Here is a 19,457-nt window from a genome sequence, read left to right as displayed (position 1 = left end):
TCCTGCTGGTCATAATGAGCTGATTATATGCACACTGAGCAATTTCAGGATCACATGGGAGCACTGTCACCTTTGTAAAGAACCCCCAGATGCCTGTTTTACTGTGTGAAAACAAAGCTATATAAGCAGCTCGGGCAAAATCCCACGGAGGTCAATTCTGCAGTGTCTGTTACTTAGGTGAGGTCGCTAGATGGGCAGAGAGGATGTTTAGGGGCCCAAGGGGGAGAAAAACATCGTACTCATCTGTGCACAGTACTACCTGAAGAGTTTGTGTTGTGCTACCCGCTGAGAGCAACTTTACCCCATGGATTTATGTTTTAAACGTGCAGATCTCAAAGCTGATGACACTTTAGAAAGAGGAAAATACAAAATCCCTTTCTGCAGTGACCCATCCACCTGCAGCTCCCACCAAGTCACCCTGGGAGCTCCAAGATACACTGTGGTTCAGCCAATCTACTCAAGGTCACCCACGTTTTAAGATCTGTGCTCTTTACCACGCTGCCTTTCATTATCTGTGTGTACTCAGGTGCTATGAAAGATGGGTGAAGATCAGCAAATACTCTCCCAAGGAAAATATTTTCTACAGCAGTTATTGTAGTACAGAGTGAAGGCAAACACGAGCAGAAGCTCACTGCAAAGCAGGGCACACATCTTCTGGAGGACTGCAGTAAGAAAAAGAAACTCAACAACTCAATGCTGGCTTAGAGTGCACGGAGGGGGTGAGCTCCAAAATAACCTATTGCTTAAAGCTACCACTTGATTTGCCAAGTGGCTCTGCAGGGCTCACATGATATTACAGGCCAACTGGTGTGGAGATAAACAAGAGAGTGTGCTTTGGGGCTGCACTGAGGCCGGGAGCACACTTTCACTCCTTCCTATCCAATGGCATGGCTGGCCAAAGGGAGCCCGAGCCCCGCTGGCATCGGCCCAGCTGCTATTGTGGAAAGGCCACCATCACTGGGCAGGAAAAGGAAGTCGGCACTAAATCAGTGTATATCAAAGGAAGTGAGGGGAAAAAACACAAGTGCTGCCAGAATGCTGAGCAGCTTTTTGCTTTTTTTCGTGTTTTAAACTAAAAGTTATCTTTACTTCCAACCCTCTGCCTTGGTGACAGCAGGCTTGAGGCCCATCCACTTTAGAAGACAGGAACTACAGATACATCTCCTGCCTGCAGGCAACCTTTGTTGAATGCTGCTTTTGACTTCTGCTGTGGTAGCAAATAGGAAAAGCCTCTCTGCCTGAACGACTACAAAACAGGGGCACAATCCTTTTCCAAATCAAAGATAGGAAAAGAGAAGGAAGACTGAGCTACTGCCAAATTACTATCAGACCTCTGACAGAACTGGAACTCTTCTGGATTGCTTAATAATGTAACAGTCTGGTACTTTGACATGTTCAGCAAAGAAAACCAATGCTTCCTTGATTGATGAATGACAGGGTAACCAAAAGCACCCATAAGCTGGGATAAGAGGAAAGAGTCTGTACAACTGGAATACAGAAGGGGCCCCTTATTACTATACAGTTTACCCATGACAGACACTCGGTACAGTCTGTTAGCTTTGGCATCAGTAATTGGATACTTCAGAATGCCAATAAAGGAGATTTTTTTTTGTTAATAGAGTATTTCTGGCATTGAATTTGTCTGTACAAAAAGAAATGTGGTGTTCAGACACATTTCCATTGCACGGATACTCTGCCTTCTTCACAGGAGCGAGGAATGGTGCTCCTTTCATTCTTAACTTCCAACTGGAAAGGATGGAAAACTCTTTTTGTCCCAGTTTCAGTCACGTACTTTGCAAGCTTTCAGCACTTCTTTGTTTGCTACTTCATAAAAGCAAACTGCACAAAAGAGGATCAGCAGACTCTAGACAGGATACAAGCAGGTTTGCTAGACAAGTCTAGTATTCGGAACTACCGATCTAATTCTCAAGTCCTTCTCTACTGAGCTTCCTCTCTCACTTACTTGTGGTCAGAACTGTGTGGATCTGCCTCCAGTTTAGACCTCCCAACAGGGAGATTGTTCATTCTAGTTTAAATGGATTTATTAGTTGACATTAAGATTGCACTGCATTGTTTCAATGCTGCTTTGAGCAGCCTTCAACCACGGGTTTGAGTAGGACTGTAGAGTTATCCAGGAGGTTGTAACACAAACTGGGACAACTCAGACAAATCTACAGAGAGAAAAGGCATAAAAGTTAGAGGAGTCTTGCACAGACCTTTCCACTGGCCGTGAGTTCACTAAGCCAACAGAAACACAAAGGAAATGAGACAAAGGTACAGATTACTCACTTTTCTCATTACCTTCTGCACAGCTGTGCCACTCACCTATGATCTGAGCCTTGTGCTCATCTGGTAGTGATGAGAATGAAGGGGTGGGGAATGCAGCATGTAGGGCACAGGTTGGATATGCAGTGGCAATTCCTGTGCTGCTGCTAAAATGCTTCATTACAGGAGTGAGGAGAGATTCCAAAACCCAACATAAAAAGCAAACCCCAAATCAAATGTAGGTTTCATGAACTGGAATTGCCAATCTAAATAAAAAGCTTAATGGACTTGCTTAAGCTTTCCAAATGTCTAACCTCAATGAATCTGGCTTTAGGACATCCCCTTTAGCAGCTCCTCAGCTGTTCAACAACTTAGTAAGGAACTTTGAAACATTCTATTGTAAATATACTAAGAGCTTTTGAAAATGAACTGCTTTGTCCTGGAATAACCTTTCAGTTTCTCATGGCTTTCCTAAATACTATACCATAAATCCTTGCACCCAAAAGACATATTTCACAAACCAAAGGAGTGGCAAAAGTACTCACTGACAGACAGATGCCTGCTTCTGGGTTCTGGCTGCTGATAGGGTGTGCTCACATCCCCCACAGATTGGGAAGTTTTAATCCTGACTTGTTTGGGCAGTCCAGAATGGGGTGAAGAACTGGTCTGTTGGGTAAAAGAAAATGAAATGAGCCTCAGGAGCAGTCTGGCCACAGTTTCAAAACTATCATTATGTTTAGTAGCAGGGAAGTAGCTGAGAAACAGTTCCAGAGCCTGAAATCTTAGTAACTTCATGGAATACAAACAATAAAGGCAGCAATAGAGCAAACTTTACAGTTCTGGTGTAAGACAGGAGTCAAACAACTAGAGCATGCTCCCCTCCAGCCTCAAATCCAATGCAGGATTGACAAGCCTCCATGTTTGTCTTCCACCTGTGAAACCAAGAAGGGGCTCCTAACACCTCCAGAGACCAGAACATGGAAGAACCTACAGTTTCTATCAGCCACCTTGGCCAGCAGAGAGAAATTCTGAGCCCTGCACCTTTTGGAAGCAGTCAGACACTAACCTGACTCCCCGCAACCTTTACAAAGTGAACTGACAATTCAGATGGTCTCAGTGAAAAGAAATTCTACCGAGTCTAAGAGCAGAACAGGTTTGGAGATGCCAAGATGAATGCTGGCTGTGCTGGTTTTAGTCAGCCCTCCCTAGACATAACATCATTAAGGATCATTTTTCCATGGTGCCTTCAGCTCATTCAAAGCAGGAAAAGGAATGAAAGGAGACACGTTAAAGGAGTTCTCCTTGACTTGTTTCACAAGACAGAAGGCATAACTCCAGCATGCTTGGTAGGAAGAGGAACTGCAGGATGGGTTTGCAATTGAGGGCAGTAGGATGCTGCCCAAGAGAACTGTTGCCTTTGTGCCACGAGTAACTGCAAAGCCACCATGGACTCCCAAGGGTGCTCACTTGGAACTATCGAGGCTGCAGCTTCAGGCAGCCAACACCTCTGTGTGATACAGGGTGATACAGGGAACAAGGGCTCTTAACAGAGGACTGAACAGGACACCAGCTTCTCCTTGCACAGGGTAAGGAGGGAGCATGGTGTACATGACATAACCTCTACCATGGATAGACTCATGGGAGCTGAATAAAGGGTGCAGAGGTGCCACCAACTCCTGTGGACAGGCTGACTGTAGTACTGCAGATGTTCAACTTCACCAGCTCTTCCCTTAGTTTCCAAAGAGAAAGAAAGGACCAAAACCAGAAGTGAACTGCTTGATAAAAGCAAGCACAAGTGAGCCACAGAAACAGGCACAAGCCAGATGAGTATAAATGCTATTCACCAACACAGGATCTCAGTACTAGGCACACAGCTACTGCTGTAGAGTTAATTTGGTTTAGATACATGTGCCAAAGTCATGGCATTACCTTTCCATCCCCAGCAAAAAAAAGAGCACAACCAAAACAAAATCTGCATCCTGTACTTCAGGAAAAATAACGCTTCCCACTCCCTCAGTGGGATGAGATCATGCAGCCAAGAAACCTCCTTCAACTTGTGGGCTTTTGCTTTATCACATGTAGGGCTCTCCTGTCCAGAGCTGCAGAGGAAGTTGGAGGAGAAGGGGGAAACAGTGGCACTTACTGAAGACTTTGCTGTTTGTTTCTGCTTTGAGCAAAAGAGGAAAAAACAGCTAATAAAAGGACACCACCACAGTGCTGGCTCCTGGCTGTGCAGGGATGAGATTTACTAAGTGGCTTATGTAAAGTTGGGGTACTATCATTTAGCATCGGGTTTGCTGTCTGCAGACACTGAAATTAAAAAAGGGCTGTAAACCAGGATTGTTTTACTGTGTTATAGCAGAAGTTGAGGCCACCTTTTACAGACTGTTTCCTGACAACACAGGACAAAGTCTGACTATGCTAGGTCAGACCAAAGGCCTTCTTGCCAAGTATTGTCTTCAGAACAGCCAGTAACTGGAACATCATCCCCTCCTACACCTTTCCAGCTTTTGGCATCCAGTTATTTGGGAAAGGTCTGTTAACACTCCTGAAGGTCTTTGTATTTTTATTAACATGGACTATCATATAGTGAGAAGTATATTTATGTTCTCCTGACAGTTCCAAGGATTACAGGTGTGGAACTTGAACAGGGATGAACACTCAAGATGAACAAGCTGCTACAAACAGAGCTTTCAAGTCTCTTCAAGAGAATTTGGTAATTTGCAGCTAAAACATCTAAGCTCTCAAGGTCTTTGGCTTGAAAAGCTGTATGACCTTAACTCTGAAAACCAGGCACTGGTTGAGTGAACAAAGTTCTCCAGGAACAGATCAGGAATAAGGGAGAGTTCAGACTCTTTTTGCCCTCTTCAGCTTGTGGTTCAGATCACTGACCAAAACAGGCACCTCTGGGAGCTTGACTTCAAGACTTACTTCTCATGTCATGATCTTTTCTGCTGAAAAGAACAAACTCTGTTGACACTCACTGCCACAGTCACTTCTGGTATCAGAAAGTGAAGCGAGACACAATCAAATTCATCTTAAGTGTGAATACACCATTAGTAGCAAAAAGCAACTTAGTTTCCAGGGAGTAAGGCTGGATTCAAGGCTACAGAATGAAGAACCATTGGGAGCTGCCCTCAGGCTCCTCATGCAGGAACAAAGTGTTAATAGCTTGTCTGCAAGGACAACCTGTGCTTTCCGAAAGGCAACACATGCTTTCAAATGTGCTATTAATCAAAGGTAAAATAAGTATTCTGCCAAGCAAACTGATGAAGTGTTTTCTGAATACAGTTATTGGGTGCTAACATCAAGTTTCAGAGGCTTAAAGGTAAAAAAAACCCCTCATTTTGCTGCAGCCACAGAAGTTGTTACCTACATGGTTTCTGTCTGGAGACAGCAATAATATTCTAAGGCTTTTCACATTAGAGCTTCGGTCTAAGAGATCTACTGCTTTATCCAGGTCATCTTGATTTTTCAAAGGAATAGACAGCTGCAAAATAAAGAACAGGGGAAAAAAATCATTAGAAAAGACAGGAAATATAAACCTACAACAGGTATTTAAATAGACATTGGGAAAACCCCCGAATGTAAGATAGCATTCTGATGGCTCAATTATTCCATTACAGTGAAAGGTCTTCTTGTTCTTTTTAGCAAGGTTTTTATTCCATGCCAAAGAAATGGATGACCCATTCCTTGGAGGAATTTGTACCATCCACAACAATATTAATTGCTACCTGAATTTACTGTTTGCAAAGAACAAGTAAGAGAACATTGTCTCAGAATACTTACAAATCCAGATCTAATGATCAAGTGAGAATTGGGTTTCGGAAAATGATTGGTGTGAAGAAGATGAAGACTTTTAAAGAGGGTATCAAAGAAGGATTTAAAACTTACTCAGACCCCATGGAATTATTCTCAGACACCCTCTATTCTATTCCAATCACATCTTGAAATGTGCATGTTATTAACACTGAAGAACCTTTTTCCTTTTTGTCCAGCTCCTGCTGGTGAATGGGGTTTTGCATCTCTCTTAGTCCTGAACGGTAGGAGGGCACCACCACAACAATAAGAAACAAGGAAAAGCCTGGTGTCCAGAGTGAGAAAGCCAACAAAACACTTGAGATTATTAACATGGACAACCCAGTTCCTCAGAGACAAATGTTATTCCCTGTGACATTTTCTTTTACCAATGACAGTGCCCACACACCACAACTCACACCAAGGAGCCCCCCTGTTCTCTAACTCCCCTTGTTCCTCTAATAGCTGGGCAATAAGCAGCAAGTGTTGCAGCCAGCAGGAGGTAAGTGTGTTACAAAAGGCTGGATGGCTGCTGCTGGTCAGCACAAACCACCACAAAATACTGCCTCTGCCATCGGGCAGCTGAAGAAATGGCTCTGGGACTGCCTGCAGTCCTCAGACTGTACATCTGTTGGCCTGCAGAAGCTGCTTTCAACAGTCACAATACTTCAAATACCTTGGTTCTACTTGCCCAAGAGAGTCTCCCAAGAAATACAGTAGAAGGAAGCAAGATGCTGATGCTCATGCAAGACACACAGTGTGATGTTCTGTCAGTATCAGCATGTTTTCCTCCCAAGCAGTGATTCCGTTGTGGTTGGTATTAGAGGGAAGAACTGAAAGTTAAATTTAAGGCTAGAGAATTTGGGATGGGAGAAGGAGGTGTCACCCAGAGAGTGAGATACATGCTCTGAGCACTGAGAACAACGCTCTGTACCTCATTGTTCATGTAGTGGAGGTCCAGTGGCTGCCCAAAGGCTGTTTTCACTTTCTGTTGCACGTCTTCATAGCGCACGGGACGGACAAATGGGATAATTCTGGAATGAAAGAGATATCCCTGACAATGCAATCAAATTAGATGGCTAAGCCATGAAAGACACATTTGAATGTTCTCCTTTCATCCTCAAGCAGGAAGTGAACCTTTCAAATTTGAGTTGCTGTTAATCATTTTGACAAGGAATTCTTGAGCTCCGGCCCATTTCAAAATGCAATATTCAACTGAAGATACCAAACAGAGGGAATGCCTTTGTCCCTGGATAGAAGAGTATCTATGAACAAATGTCTTTTACATAACAGGATATGGATCTCCTATGCACTTTGGCTTAAAGAATACTGCCTCAGGCACAAAACACAAACACATTCAGTGAGAGCTGCATTCAGCCTTGCAGAAGGCCCAAAAGAACAAAATGAGTGTTTGCTTTAAGTAGGCCAGTACCCAGACCCAAAAGGGGCTCCCTAAAACCCTCCAAGATGGATTCCAGTTGGAAGGTTTCAACAAACATTCCCACAGCAAAGTTAGTCCTGAACTCCTGAGGGAAGCATCAGCAGGAGGTACAAAGGAATCTGAACCCCCCCCCCCTTTCCCAAGGTCTGGTTTTGTTGCTGTTTTGCCTACCTTGGAAAAGAAACTCGAATGGTTTAGGCAAAGAAGTAATATGAAGTTCCAGCAAAGCATCTAAACCCCTTGATTTTGCTGCAAAATTCCTGTGTAGGAAGTTGCCAAGTACTCAGAAGTTTCACCCTCTTCAGAAGAATCAGGGAGTAAAATATCCTGGGACAAGAACCGGAGGATTCAAACACGAACTACACTTTACAACCCACTATTCTAACAAACCAAGGACATCAACTGCTCAGAAACCCATTTTTCATCTCTCTGCTGCACAAGGCCCAGATGGTTGGTTGTTCTTGCCTTGGGGCTCCTGCAACCAGACTTCTCACCATCTGCTTCCATGAGCCACGAGGCCACACGGTGTCTTCACTGGGCGCAGGTTGAACAAACAGCTCTGGGACACAGTTGACAGGCACCATCCTTCTGCAAGCTATTAAACCACTTTGATAGCTGCTTACCACACTGCTGCAACTCGTACCATGTCCTATCATATCATGTCATATATCATATCACAGACTGGTTTGGGTTGGAAGGGAGCTTAAAGCTCCTCCAGCTCCAACCCCTGCCACAGGCAGGGGCACCCTTCACCAACGCAGGCTCGTCCAAATTCCGCGTCCGGGGATGGGGCAGCCACAGCTTCTCTGGGCACCCTGTGCCAGCGCCTCAGCACCCTCACAGGGAAGAGCTTCTGCCTCACAGCTCATCTCAATCTCCCCTCTGGCAGGTTCAAGCTGTTCCCCTTGTCCTGTCCCTCCATCCCTTGTCCAAAGCCCCTCTCCAGGTTTCCTGGAGCCCCTTTAGGCACTGGAGCTGCTCTAAGGTGTCCCCTTGAGGAGCCTTCTCTTCTCCAGCTGCCCCAGCCCAGCTCTCTCAGCCTGGCTCCAGAGCAGAGCTGCTCCAGCCCTCGCAGCAGCTCCGGGGCCTCCTCTGGCCTCGCTCCAGCAGCTCCACGTCCCTCTTGTGCTGTTCCCCAGAGCTGGATCAGTGCTGCAGGGGGGGGTCTCCCCAGAGCGCAGCAGAGGGGCAGGATCCCCTCCCTGAGCTGCTGCTCACGCTCTGGGGGTGCACCCAGCACATGGGGGGGGTCTGGGCTCAAGCACACACTGAAGCCAGGTCATGGGGAGCTTCTTGTCAACCAACCAACCCAAGTCCTTCTCCTTGAACCCGAAACAACTCTGCTTTGGCATAGCTGAAATCCTGCCACAAAAAGCTTGATTATTAGCACTGTTTAACAATTTTACCATCAAGCAGAAACAGGAAGACCTGAATGGACCACAGAAACTCAAGACCCATCTCACTCAAAAGGGCAACTCTCTGAGCTCAGTGAAACCCCAAATCACCTTTGGGGAAGCTCACACAAGTTCATGCTTTGGATAGAAGGCTCAGTTGCCAAGATGTCCATCAGAATGCTTTGCCAGCACTGGGTATCCTTTCACAATATGCAGCTTTTGTCTTAAATAGCTCCAGTGTTCACTGGCTTCCTCAGCCCCTTCCCAGGAAGGGCTCATCTTGCTCCCAGACCTACAACATTCAGCTCTTTAGAAAGAATTGTCCTTGTTAAAAAGCAGCCCACAATAACATTTTCGACATATTACCAAGAAACCCATCCATGAAATTACAGTACTCTGGCACCATACAAATGTAATTTAGCTCTCAGTTGAACTGAAGCCCCTTATAAAGGCTTCCATTCTACACTCAATGCATTCAAAAGCAGTGCTGTTCTCAGGTGCCACAAACTCTATTAGTTTAAAAACCTCTGTGCACTCTTCTAACACAAAATCATGGGCTGCAGCGTTTAAGGAGCCCATTCCTGCCTGACCACCTTAAATATTTGTGGTTAGATCTGGCAGCTCCTCTGAAACCAAGCACACACACTTACATTCTCAGTGCAAGCTTGCTGTCTGTAACTGCATACCACTTTGGGCATGGGGAATTCAGGCGAGGGTAACTGCATAATTAGACTAACACACAATCAACCTTTTCATTTTAACATTACTTCAGACAAAAACCCCACCCTTTCTTTCTCCCTGAGCTCTGTGCCATCTGAAAAGCACTCAGACAGAAGACATGCATGATGACAGCTCCGTGGGACAAGACATCGCTTCCGAGTCCCCTTGTCCTAACACGGTATCACAAGAAGCTGTGACACGTCCCACAGTGGCTCTGCTGTAGCCCACACAATGCCTCTGATACAGGAGAGCGCTGAGAAGATCTGGCTGGCAAAGGTGGCAGCTCATTCACTACGTCCAACGTGCACTGTGCTACTATTAACATTAAATTGGCATTCATTGTGAAGCGTGACCTACTCCAATGTGGAAAGTAGTATCAGGGAAGGGAGAAGCCAAAGGATTCCCATAGGATGTCTGTGAAGAGCAGCACGTAAATTCATGCTTACAGTGCAACTGACTTCTTCAAGAAAGTAAGCTGGATCCCTTTTTCCCCTCAGTGAGACCTCAAGAGCAGCCTCAAAGAGGCTGCAAACAAGCTTGGAGCCTTCCTGTGTGTCCACACAACAGTATCTAGAGCTCCTCTCAATTAGATGGCAAATAGAGTCTTTTTGAGACCTCCTTGGAAATATCTGGGCAATTTTATCCACTGCAAACACTGAAGATTCTAATTCAGTTAACTCTAGTTTTGGTAATAGGAAGTCTCTCAAAATCAAGAATCAGGTGAAATAACATGGGAACACCAATAAGAAGAAATAATCCTCCCTTGGTGTATGTGTTGCTCAGCCACAGCAGGACAGTGATAGTGAGAGGTCATCAGGAAGTGAGAAACTACAAAAGAATGCCACTAATTTGGCTTTAATTAAATGAAACCAAAAGGGAACATATCTGAAATAAGACTATCAGCTTTTTAATGTTACTGCAACTCACAAATAACTCTTGTGGATATAAATCAAAGGAAAGCATTGCATGACACACCGAGCTGTGTAAGGCCTGTTTGCTACTGCCTTTCCTGTGTGTTTTCCATTCAGGAACAAGGAAAATGAAGCCAAAAAAAGACTGAACCTAAATTACTGATGACTGTATTATTCTACAAGGCAAAGGATGCCAGTAGTGAAGACAGACTCACCGTCTTTCCCCGTTGTGTTCAAACTTGATCCTTACATCGTTCTGCAGGAGAGAGAACAAAAGGTTAGTTCACAGTGCACACACAACAGCGCACGAATGGGATAGAATATGATCTTAAGGCCCAAACACAAAGCAGGTCAGTTTGTGATAGCTGTTGGCATCACCGCCTCAAAAGGCTAACCAAGACACAACAAGTCTGATGACTTTCTCCATGGAAGCTGAAGCAGACTGTGGACAAGTGGCTGACACCATAAGGAATGGAGAAATTGCCAAAGGAGAAAGAGAAGGAAGGGAGTAAAATCAGCCTGGAGAAGACAAGGCTCCAGGGAGACCTTAGAGTAGCTTCCAGTGCCTAAACGGGCTGACATCAGTGACTGTAGTGATAGGACACAGGGAAGATCAGGTTGGATATAAGGCAGAAGCTCTTCCCTGGGAGGCTGCTGAGGCGCTGGCACAGGGTGCCCAGAGAAGCTGTGGCTGCCCCATCCCTGGCAGTGTTCAAGGCCAGCTTGGACACAGGGGCTTGGAGCAACCTGCTCTAGTGGAAGGTGTCCCTGCCCGTGGCAGGGGTTGGGACTGGGTGAGCTTTAAGCTCCCTTCCCACACAAACCATTCCATGATTCTATGATAAAACTAAGCTGTAATTCTAATTAACTGTCACTTAAACAGAGGAACTATAGGGAAATCTAATCTATCTGTTACACTGCATGGCAAAATCTTAACTAGAGCCCAACTGTGCATTCATCTGAACCGAAGCCGATTTTCTCTGTGCATTCTCAAAGCAACCATGTTTTATTCTATGGGAAAAAAGAGAGAGATCCAGGGAACGTGCTACATTCTTTATTCTTAAAACATAGATTAAATCTCTGCTTTTGCAAAAACACAGCACCTGAAACTCCAACCTCTGAAGTTACAAAGAAGTTGACTATTAAAGTGCAAAGGGATCATCATCCATATCTGGCAGCTGGTTAGAAGCACTGACCATGCAACCCATGCACTTCACTCCAAAGATGCTCTGTGGCACGGAAGAGTCAATGCTCTGAACTGTCAACTCTGGAGATCAAAGTTCAAATCCCAATTTAGGTCACAAAGATAAAAATAAAAGGGCAAAAATCTGATCTGATGGGACTCCATCATTTCTGCTGCACGATTTGTGTGATTGGAATAGATTAAGCCATCTGTGAAAGCCTTAGACAATAGGCAATCATACATCGAGGAACTTCAAAAAAATGGGGCCAGGAAATGCTCTTCAGCTAGAGGAAGTATCTGGCAGGCCCAGTGGTCAAGAATGCAGTTCAAAGGGACCCATGCACTCACCACGAGTACACAGTATTCCTGCAGGAGCACCCTGGCTACAGAACTGAGCACGACAAATGAGGGTCCCCATTAGAGCAGCGCTCTTCTGCGGGTGATTTACACAGAGCTCTAGTAAAGACTTTTTCTCCAACGTGGGAAGAGAAAGAGAAGTAATTTTAATTGAAGAGTAAAGATAAAAATGCAACAGACAGCAGAGGAATAAGGAGCTATAAAAGATGCCCACCAGCCAGCCAGTGATGGCACAGCTGTTTCTTGCACATAACAGATGGAGGAATGATCCCTTTATATTCAGATGTTTGGGAAATTAAGGCTCTTTGGAAACCTTTCTTCCACTTGCTGGTACCTAAGCAACCCGAAATACCTTCCTCAGCTCCACTGTGTGCTTTCAAACCTCTAATTTGTAACAAAAGGAAGGGGGGTGGTTGGAATTTGGCATCTCTCTCCTGATGTTTCTTCCGAAAGGATCAGACGTTGGCCATTCGTGTCTAAGAAAAGGTGTACAAAGTGATCTTGGCTTTTACATTTCAGAAGGAACTTGGAGGAGTTAAACATCAAGTGCTTTTGGTTTCCTTTGAAAGCAGTGAACCTACCACCTGTATAAGCCATTTTTTAAAGCAACTCACATAAACTATCCTAAGAGATGAGTAAAAAAGCAAATCCAAGTTTAGCACTTTGGCATTCCAGTTCTGTGGTGCTGCATCATAAACAATGACCACAGATTTTGATTTAAGACAGCACTGAATTTATGTTTCAAAGTGATTTGGAAAGGATTTTGTACTCCTCCATCTACGGATTTGCCCGGCACATTCAAGGAAATCCCAGCTCCCAGCTGAACAAGGAGATTATGAGCAGACAAAGCATAAGGAACAGACAGACATGAACTCTAAAGCCTGCTCCAAAAACCTTAAGCCTGTAATATGAATAAACCTGGAAAGAGTTACTTTACTGATACAGGCAACTTCTCCTGTTAACTAACATTAGTCTAACTGCCAGTAACTTGATTTAATTCAGGCAGTAATGTACACCAAGTCTTGACTGAAATTGTTGCTTTTGCACTGAAGTGTTTCACTCAGATGACACGCAGCATATACTGACAGGGCAATCCCATTCTGTCCTTGCTTTCTACCAGAAAGCCAATGCAATAGTCCTCTCTACAAAAAGAGTCTCCAGCAACGTTGGATGAACTTAGAGAGACTTTAAAGCACTGACCCTGCCACTTACTACCTTGGGAAAAGTGTTTCTTTGGGAAAAATGGACTTCACATCTCCATACCCAAAAGGGGCGAGTTTCATTCCCATCCTCATGTGACGTATGATGGGTAACTCCAGAGAATCCTCCCCATTAAAGACACTGCCTCTGTTTATCCACCTGCAAATAGCTGTTTCCTTTTTCACTCCAGGTTTAGTACAGTTCCACTAGAGCCAGTCCTTTTGGACAATCCTCTTCACTGCTCTTCCTGGATCAACTTCAGTTGAATGACCTTTTACCAGGATCTTCATTCTGTATTCACATGCAGCCCGAGTCATGTGAAGATGAGACCAGCATTAGTTCATTATCCAACTGAACCCAAGACACTGCTTTCTGCAGCTTTAACCTGCAGTGACTTCCTTTTGCATCAGACATGGAAATACTTGATTCCTTTTCATCATGAAGCTTTTCAATTCCCTGCTTTGAATTGAAGTATTACTTCCACTGCAATGAAAAGTGCATCATACTGCTACATCATGACAAAATGAGGAAAGAAAAGCTTTCCTGGCCTCCCACACCTGCTTACATGAATTCCATAAAGGTCACTGCGCACAACTTTCAAACCTGCTCCTCATTTATAATTGCTAATATTGAACAGGAAACCAGTTTTCTTACCGGGATTTTCTTCTCTTCCACTGCAGAGGCACACTGGGTGGTGATTGCAGGGCTGCCCAGGACGGGGGGACTGCTGGCATTGTGTTTCTTCTTTAACAGAAGGCATTGAAAAGAAAAAGGCAATATGATCACAAAACCAGAAAACCACTTGGAAAACCTTTTATCTAATCTCCACAGACCAAATCCCACCTAAAACATGGGAGGAGGGAAAGGCAGAATATAAAGGTAAGCAAAGAGCTACCAAGTTGGCAACGTGGCCAGAGCAAGAACAGGGAGTTAATCCACTGGTGATGCTCTGGCTGGTGTAAGCCCACGACAGACCAGAGGCAACAGACCCACTGTTAAACTACTCTGCCCCTTCCACCTCCACATAATGATTTTGAGGACTCACCAAGTGGTTTATTACCTGTTTGTTGGAGTGAGCAGTGTCTTTATTCTTCATGGTATCATATCCAGTCAGTCTGTGCCGTCGGCTCATCTGGAGTGCTACCAGGTCCTTCATGATGGATTTCAAGGCCTCTTGTTCATCTGTGATGCACAAGAATTTCAGTAGTAAGTTGCCTGGGTGAGAATCAACTGTAACACACCTGCACTTGTTTTCTGCTGGCTCATAGAGAGACAATCCTTTTTAGGATCTTTGCAAATACACTGGAATTTCATTTAGTCATTGAAAGCCCAAAGTCAACCTAATAACATCAAGGAGTAAAGAGACAGATAACATTTAAGTCACTTGTCCAATGTCACAGAAGGATCTGGCCATAGTAAGGGTTAGAATAAATCTTCCCGACCCCTAGTTCTGTTAAAACAGCTTCACAACCAGCAGCACAACTTGGACAGATGTGTTAGATCATCAGAGGGCATGTAGGAAGAGCAAACTGATGTGCTTCTGCCAAGGAAAACCTGGGAAGGATCTGTTCTTTCTAATTTTATATCCTCTTAACTCAGAATTCTTGCTTCCTACTGGAACAAACCATGGCCAGGAGAGAGAAAAATGAGAATCTGGACATAGAGTCACCTTCGAATATCCCTGAATACAAACCCTCTTGCACTGGTTTCCCCAACGCATTCCTCTCTGCCCCCAAAACAAGCTGGTGGATCAAAGCTCAGACCATTTTATGAGGCTTCAAGATCTACTGAACAGACCTGAAGTGCAGAGCATTGAGAACCCTGTCTGCTGGCAGAGCAGCAGGTTCAGTTCAAGGCTTCTTGCAAACGCAGGACACCAAAACCCACACACTAAGATTTTTCTTATACATCCAACTGACTGCAAATGACTTTCTGAAGTGAAGATTCCTGATGTAACCAATTTAAAGTGTTCTTCCGAGTGTCTGAAAGCTATTCAAAAGAATCTTTTACTTTTGTAACCACAACAATCCTAAATGCTTCCATACTGCAAAAGGTAGAAGAAGTTGACACATGAGGTTAAGGTCAAAATAGGACTGCAGGAGCTGCTTCATGTGCTGTGCTCCCAGTGTAACACAGCACATCTGCTGGGATCACTCAGGACCTGCTGCTGGCACACACATAGAATGAGAGAATCCCGGACTGGTTTGGGTTGAAGAGAACTTAGAGCTTCTCCAGCTCCAACCCCTGCCACGGGCAGGGACACCTTCCACTAGAGCAGGTTGCTCCAAGCCCCTGTATCCAACCTGGCCTTGAACACTGCCAGGGATGGGGCAGCCACAGCTTCTCTGGGCACCCTGTGCCAGCGCCTCAGCACCCTCACAGGGAAGAGCTTCTGCCTCAGAGCTCATCTCAGTCTCCCCTCTGGCAGGTTCAAGCCATTCCCCTTGTCCTGTCCCTACATCCCTTGTCCAAAGCCCCTCTCCAGGTCTCCTGGAGCCCCTTTAGGCACTGGAGCTGCTCTAAGGTGTCCCCTTGAGGAGCCTTCTCTTCTCCAGCTGCCCCAGTGCAGCTCTCTCAGCCTGGCTCCAGAGCAGAGCTGCTCCAGCCCTCGCAGCAGCTCCGTGGCCTTCTCTGGCCTTGCTCCATCAGACCCATGTCCCTCTGGTGCTGTTTCCCCACAGCTGGACACAGTGCTGACAGGCTCCTGGGCTTCTATCTGACGTACCAAGATACAACAGGTTTTAGAGATACAGCATCCTTTCCTTGGCAAGTAATACATCCAATTAAATCCTTCCTGATACTGGAGTGTAGTCTAGGCATGAAATTTGAAGCAGTGATTAGATCAGCTCTGAGTATGCCCAGAAGAATAATTGGGAGTGACGGCTACCACAATTTAGCAGCAAAACAGGAGGGAAATACACCTATTTGTAAGGGGGCATCATCTAAAACTTAAGTCAGAAGCAAAGCCCACAACTGACAGTTTCTGCCCAGAAGTTCTACTTCAGCATTCTGAGAGTACCAAACACTAGAGCAGAGCTACCTCCACTATGGACTTCACTATGTGCTACCAAAAACCCAGAAACATCAAGCCCAGGCCAGATGACAGAGGGGAATGGACAGAGTCTCCCAATTGGTTTGCAGAAGGTGTTAATTAGAGTAAAACTCTACAAAGAGAAAGCTGAGCAGAGAAAAGAAAGTTACTTCAGAAGATTAAGCAGCAAAATCAAAACCCACCAAAGCTCTGCTGTCCAAGACAAGCCAAAGGAGACAATAACTACATTGTGGCAGTGGGGAAGGGAGAGAGCTCCTTGGAATTCCAACAGCATGGAGAAGAAGCGAGGGGTGTAAGTAACACAACCAAAGCAAGAGGTTGCTTTTGAAAAGCACATCAGCCAAAGGAAATAATTGCTAGGATCTATCTCAGCACTAGGTAACCCTTTGTGGGAGGAAAGTGTGAAGCCAGGGTTGTGAACGAAGTTAAAGTTCCAGGTAATCAACAGCACAACTTTCTTCTTTGTTAAAATTGTTTCCAACTTTGTATTGGAATGATTTAACTTTTTACCTTGCTGGAGTGCTTCCAATTGACTTATTCTTTAATCTTGTTTGACATTAAGCATAGCTTTGGAGTCACCCAACAAAGACAAGAAACCATGGCCTGGCATATCCCTGGAGTGCCTACCACCCAAAACATGCTGCGAAGAGCTGGGATGCAAGTTTTCCACTACAGTGCAGTTCGGGTTTGGCCAGATACCAGGAGGATGAAGAAGAGCTTGTCTTGGCAGAGTTCCTTCGGGCAAGAAGCAAAACAGCTCTGAAAGCAGTGTAGAACTACTCCTGACAAGAAATCAAGTTAATCACAGAATGCGGATAAGAACTGGCATCTAAACAGTAGTGGAACTTCACTCAGAAATACAGATCAACGTTGGCAATGCAATGGTCAGCTACAGGTGTTGGGTTCCAAGGCCTGGGTCCTTGCAGCCCAGAAAGACCCCTGTGTCCTGTGCTGCATCAACAGGAGTGTGAGCAGCAGGTTGAAGGAGGTGATCCTGCCCCTCTGCTCTGCTCTGCTCTGCTGGGACCCCCTTGTAGCGCTGTTTGCAGGGCTGGTGTCCTCAGTGTAAGAAGGACATTGAGCTGCTGGAGCAAAGTCCAGAGGAGGCCACGAGGATGATCAGGGGCTGGAGCACCTCCTGTATGGAGACAGGCTGAGAACACTGGGGCTGTTCAGCCTGGAGAAGAGAAGCTGCTGGAGACCTCAGAGCAGCTTCAGTGTCTGAAGGGGGCTACAAGGATGCTGGAGAGTGACCTTCATCAGGGGCTGCAGTGATAGGACAAGGGGTGATGGGTTCAAACTGAAACAGGGGAAGTTCAGGTTGGACACAAGGCAGAAGCTCTTCCCTGTGAGGGTGCTGAGGCGCTGGCACAGGGTGCCCAGAGAAGCTGTGGCTGCCCCATCCCTGGCAGTGTTCAAGGCCAGGTTGGATGGAGTCTTGGGTGACATGGCTTAGTGTGAGGTGTCCCTGCCCCTGGTAGGGGGGGTTGGAACTGGATGATCTTAAGGTCTTTTCCAACCCTAACTATTCTATGATTGCAAGAGAAAGTGGGCAAAGAGGACAGGCCTCAATCCGACCACATATCTGTTAATAAAGACTGTAGCGCATAGTGCATTTCTTGATTAGCTATAGCAACTTGTGAATTTATCACAGAATCATCACAGAATCATAGAATGGTTTATGTTGAAGGGACCTTAAAGCTCAACCTGTTCCAAACCCTGCCACGAAAACTGCTGATGCTGAAACCTGACGTGTGTCCATGCAAAGAGGCACCTAATGCACTATCAGAGGCTGGTGGAACAGTTTCATGTGAATTCAACATTTATTATACATATTATAATGGACTTACACTGAGCTACTGGCTCCCTGGCACCAAAACACCCCTTCTGTAATTCATCCCTATGGTGGTGAGATAGGAAATGATGAAGTATTTAGCTTTTAAAAACATAAAAGAAACATCAGATTTTGATCTGAGCTTGTGCAGGGAAAGAAAACACCTCCAGTTAGGATAGTGTTGTGATGGATTGAATGTTGAGAAGCACAAGTACTGTATTTCCCTCAAAATAGAAGATTTCCATAGGTTGACTTTAAAGCAGCAGCATCCCATTAATCACACAATGCAAAAGCCCTCCCAGCTGAAACCCCAGCAACTCTTGCAGTGCACTGAGAACCCCTGTTTTGCTTGGTCTCCAGTAGGTCTGGGAAACACAGTTCTGCTTTGTGCGGGAAAGATGTTGTCCAGGAAATGCTTTTCATGTTTGAAAAACTACACTCAAAGATTTTTAGAACATCGATAAAAGGGAACTGCTATTCACAGAGAAAGCTGCTCCTCTGCAGAAAGCAGTTATTTCACCTAATACCTGGTTTACACCAGCTCTGAGCGAGTTGGTGTATTTGCTGTGGCCCAAATGGAAACAGCTCCGAAATGACAGAGGAAAAGCATCTGCACATGGGTAAAACCAGGAAGTCTGTGCACCCCTCCAATGCAGGATGCTCTTTTACACAGCAGGATCATAGAAGACATAGAATCATAGAATGGTTTGGGTTGGAAAGGACAAGATGCCACCCTGGTTTCAATGAAAGAGATGAACAAGTGTGTGTGTTCCCTCCTACCCCAACAGTGAAGTCGATTGTGCAGGTGATCAGCAGAGCCAGGAGCAATAGGAGATTCCTTAAGTGAGGCAGACAAACCAAGTCTACCTTAAAGCTCTGGAAATGAAAGCCCTGGCAAAGGCTTCATTTTGAGTGGACAGTCTCAGTGGTCACAAAACACTGTTCTGTCCCATTATTAGGAAATCACAAGTGACCTGGTTTGTGGACTTCAACGAAAAAGCAGAGTTTCCGCATCTTCTATATTTGGGGTACCTCTCCTCACCCCCAAATTAAACAGAAAAGCTGGGATTTCGGCAGGTCCTAACCTGGAGGCTGAGCCCAGCTTCCCGTGTCACTGCTGCTGAAGCCGGGAGCTCGGAGCTCAGCTCTGGGTGCATGAGAGAGCCAAGGGAAGGAAGTGACACAGGCAGGAAAAGAGCGGATTGAGGGAACGACTCCAGTGCGCCGCTCACCAAGCGCCGCGCCGCGCTCCCCTCCGCTGCCCACAGAGACATGGATTTCTTGGAATCAGAAGCAAGTAGC

The 19,457-nt window shown here is 45.4% G+C and overlaps 1 protein-coding gene across 2 annotated transcripts in view; it reads right to left on the bottom strand.

Annotated features, from left to right (window-relative positions):
* Nucleotides 1–14,425, bottom strand: part of MAP3K3 (mitogen-activated protein kinase kinase kinase 3) — a 27,421-nt gene extending 12,996 nt beyond the window's left edge. The window contains exons 1-6 of one of the 2 annotated variants that reach the window (XM_010019935.1): nt 14,330–14,425; nt 13,924–14,013; nt 10,745–10,785; nt 6,998–7,097; nt 5,642–5,755; nt 2,811–2,931 (exon numbers count right to left, since the gene is read on the bottom strand). In XM_010019935.1, coding sequence (XP_010018237.1) covers nt 2,811–2,931; nt 5,642–5,755; nt 6,998–7,097; nt 10,745–10,785; nt 13,924–14,013; nt 14,330–14,425 — 562 coding nt within the window. The remainder of the gene's footprint in view (nt 1–2,810; nt 2,932–5,641; nt 5,756–6,997; nt 7,098–10,744; nt 10,786–13,923; nt 14,014–14,329) is intronic. The other variant, XM_010019936.1, reaches the window with a different exon arrangement.
* Between the last annotated feature and the right edge of the window lie 5,032 nt (nt 14,426–19,457).

This window comes from Nestor notabilis, unplaced genomic scaffold (assembly GCF_000696875.1).
Source record: "Nestor notabilis isolate BGI_N333 unplaced genomic scaffold, ASM69687v1 scaffold5998, whole genome shotgun sequence".
In the NCBI taxonomy this organism is placed as follows: Eukaryota; Metazoa; Chordata; class Aves; order Psittaciformes; family Psittacidae; genus Nestor; species Nestor notabilis.
Note: the sequence above shows the minus strand (reverse complement) of the source record. Positions and strands in the feature narration are given on the sequence as shown.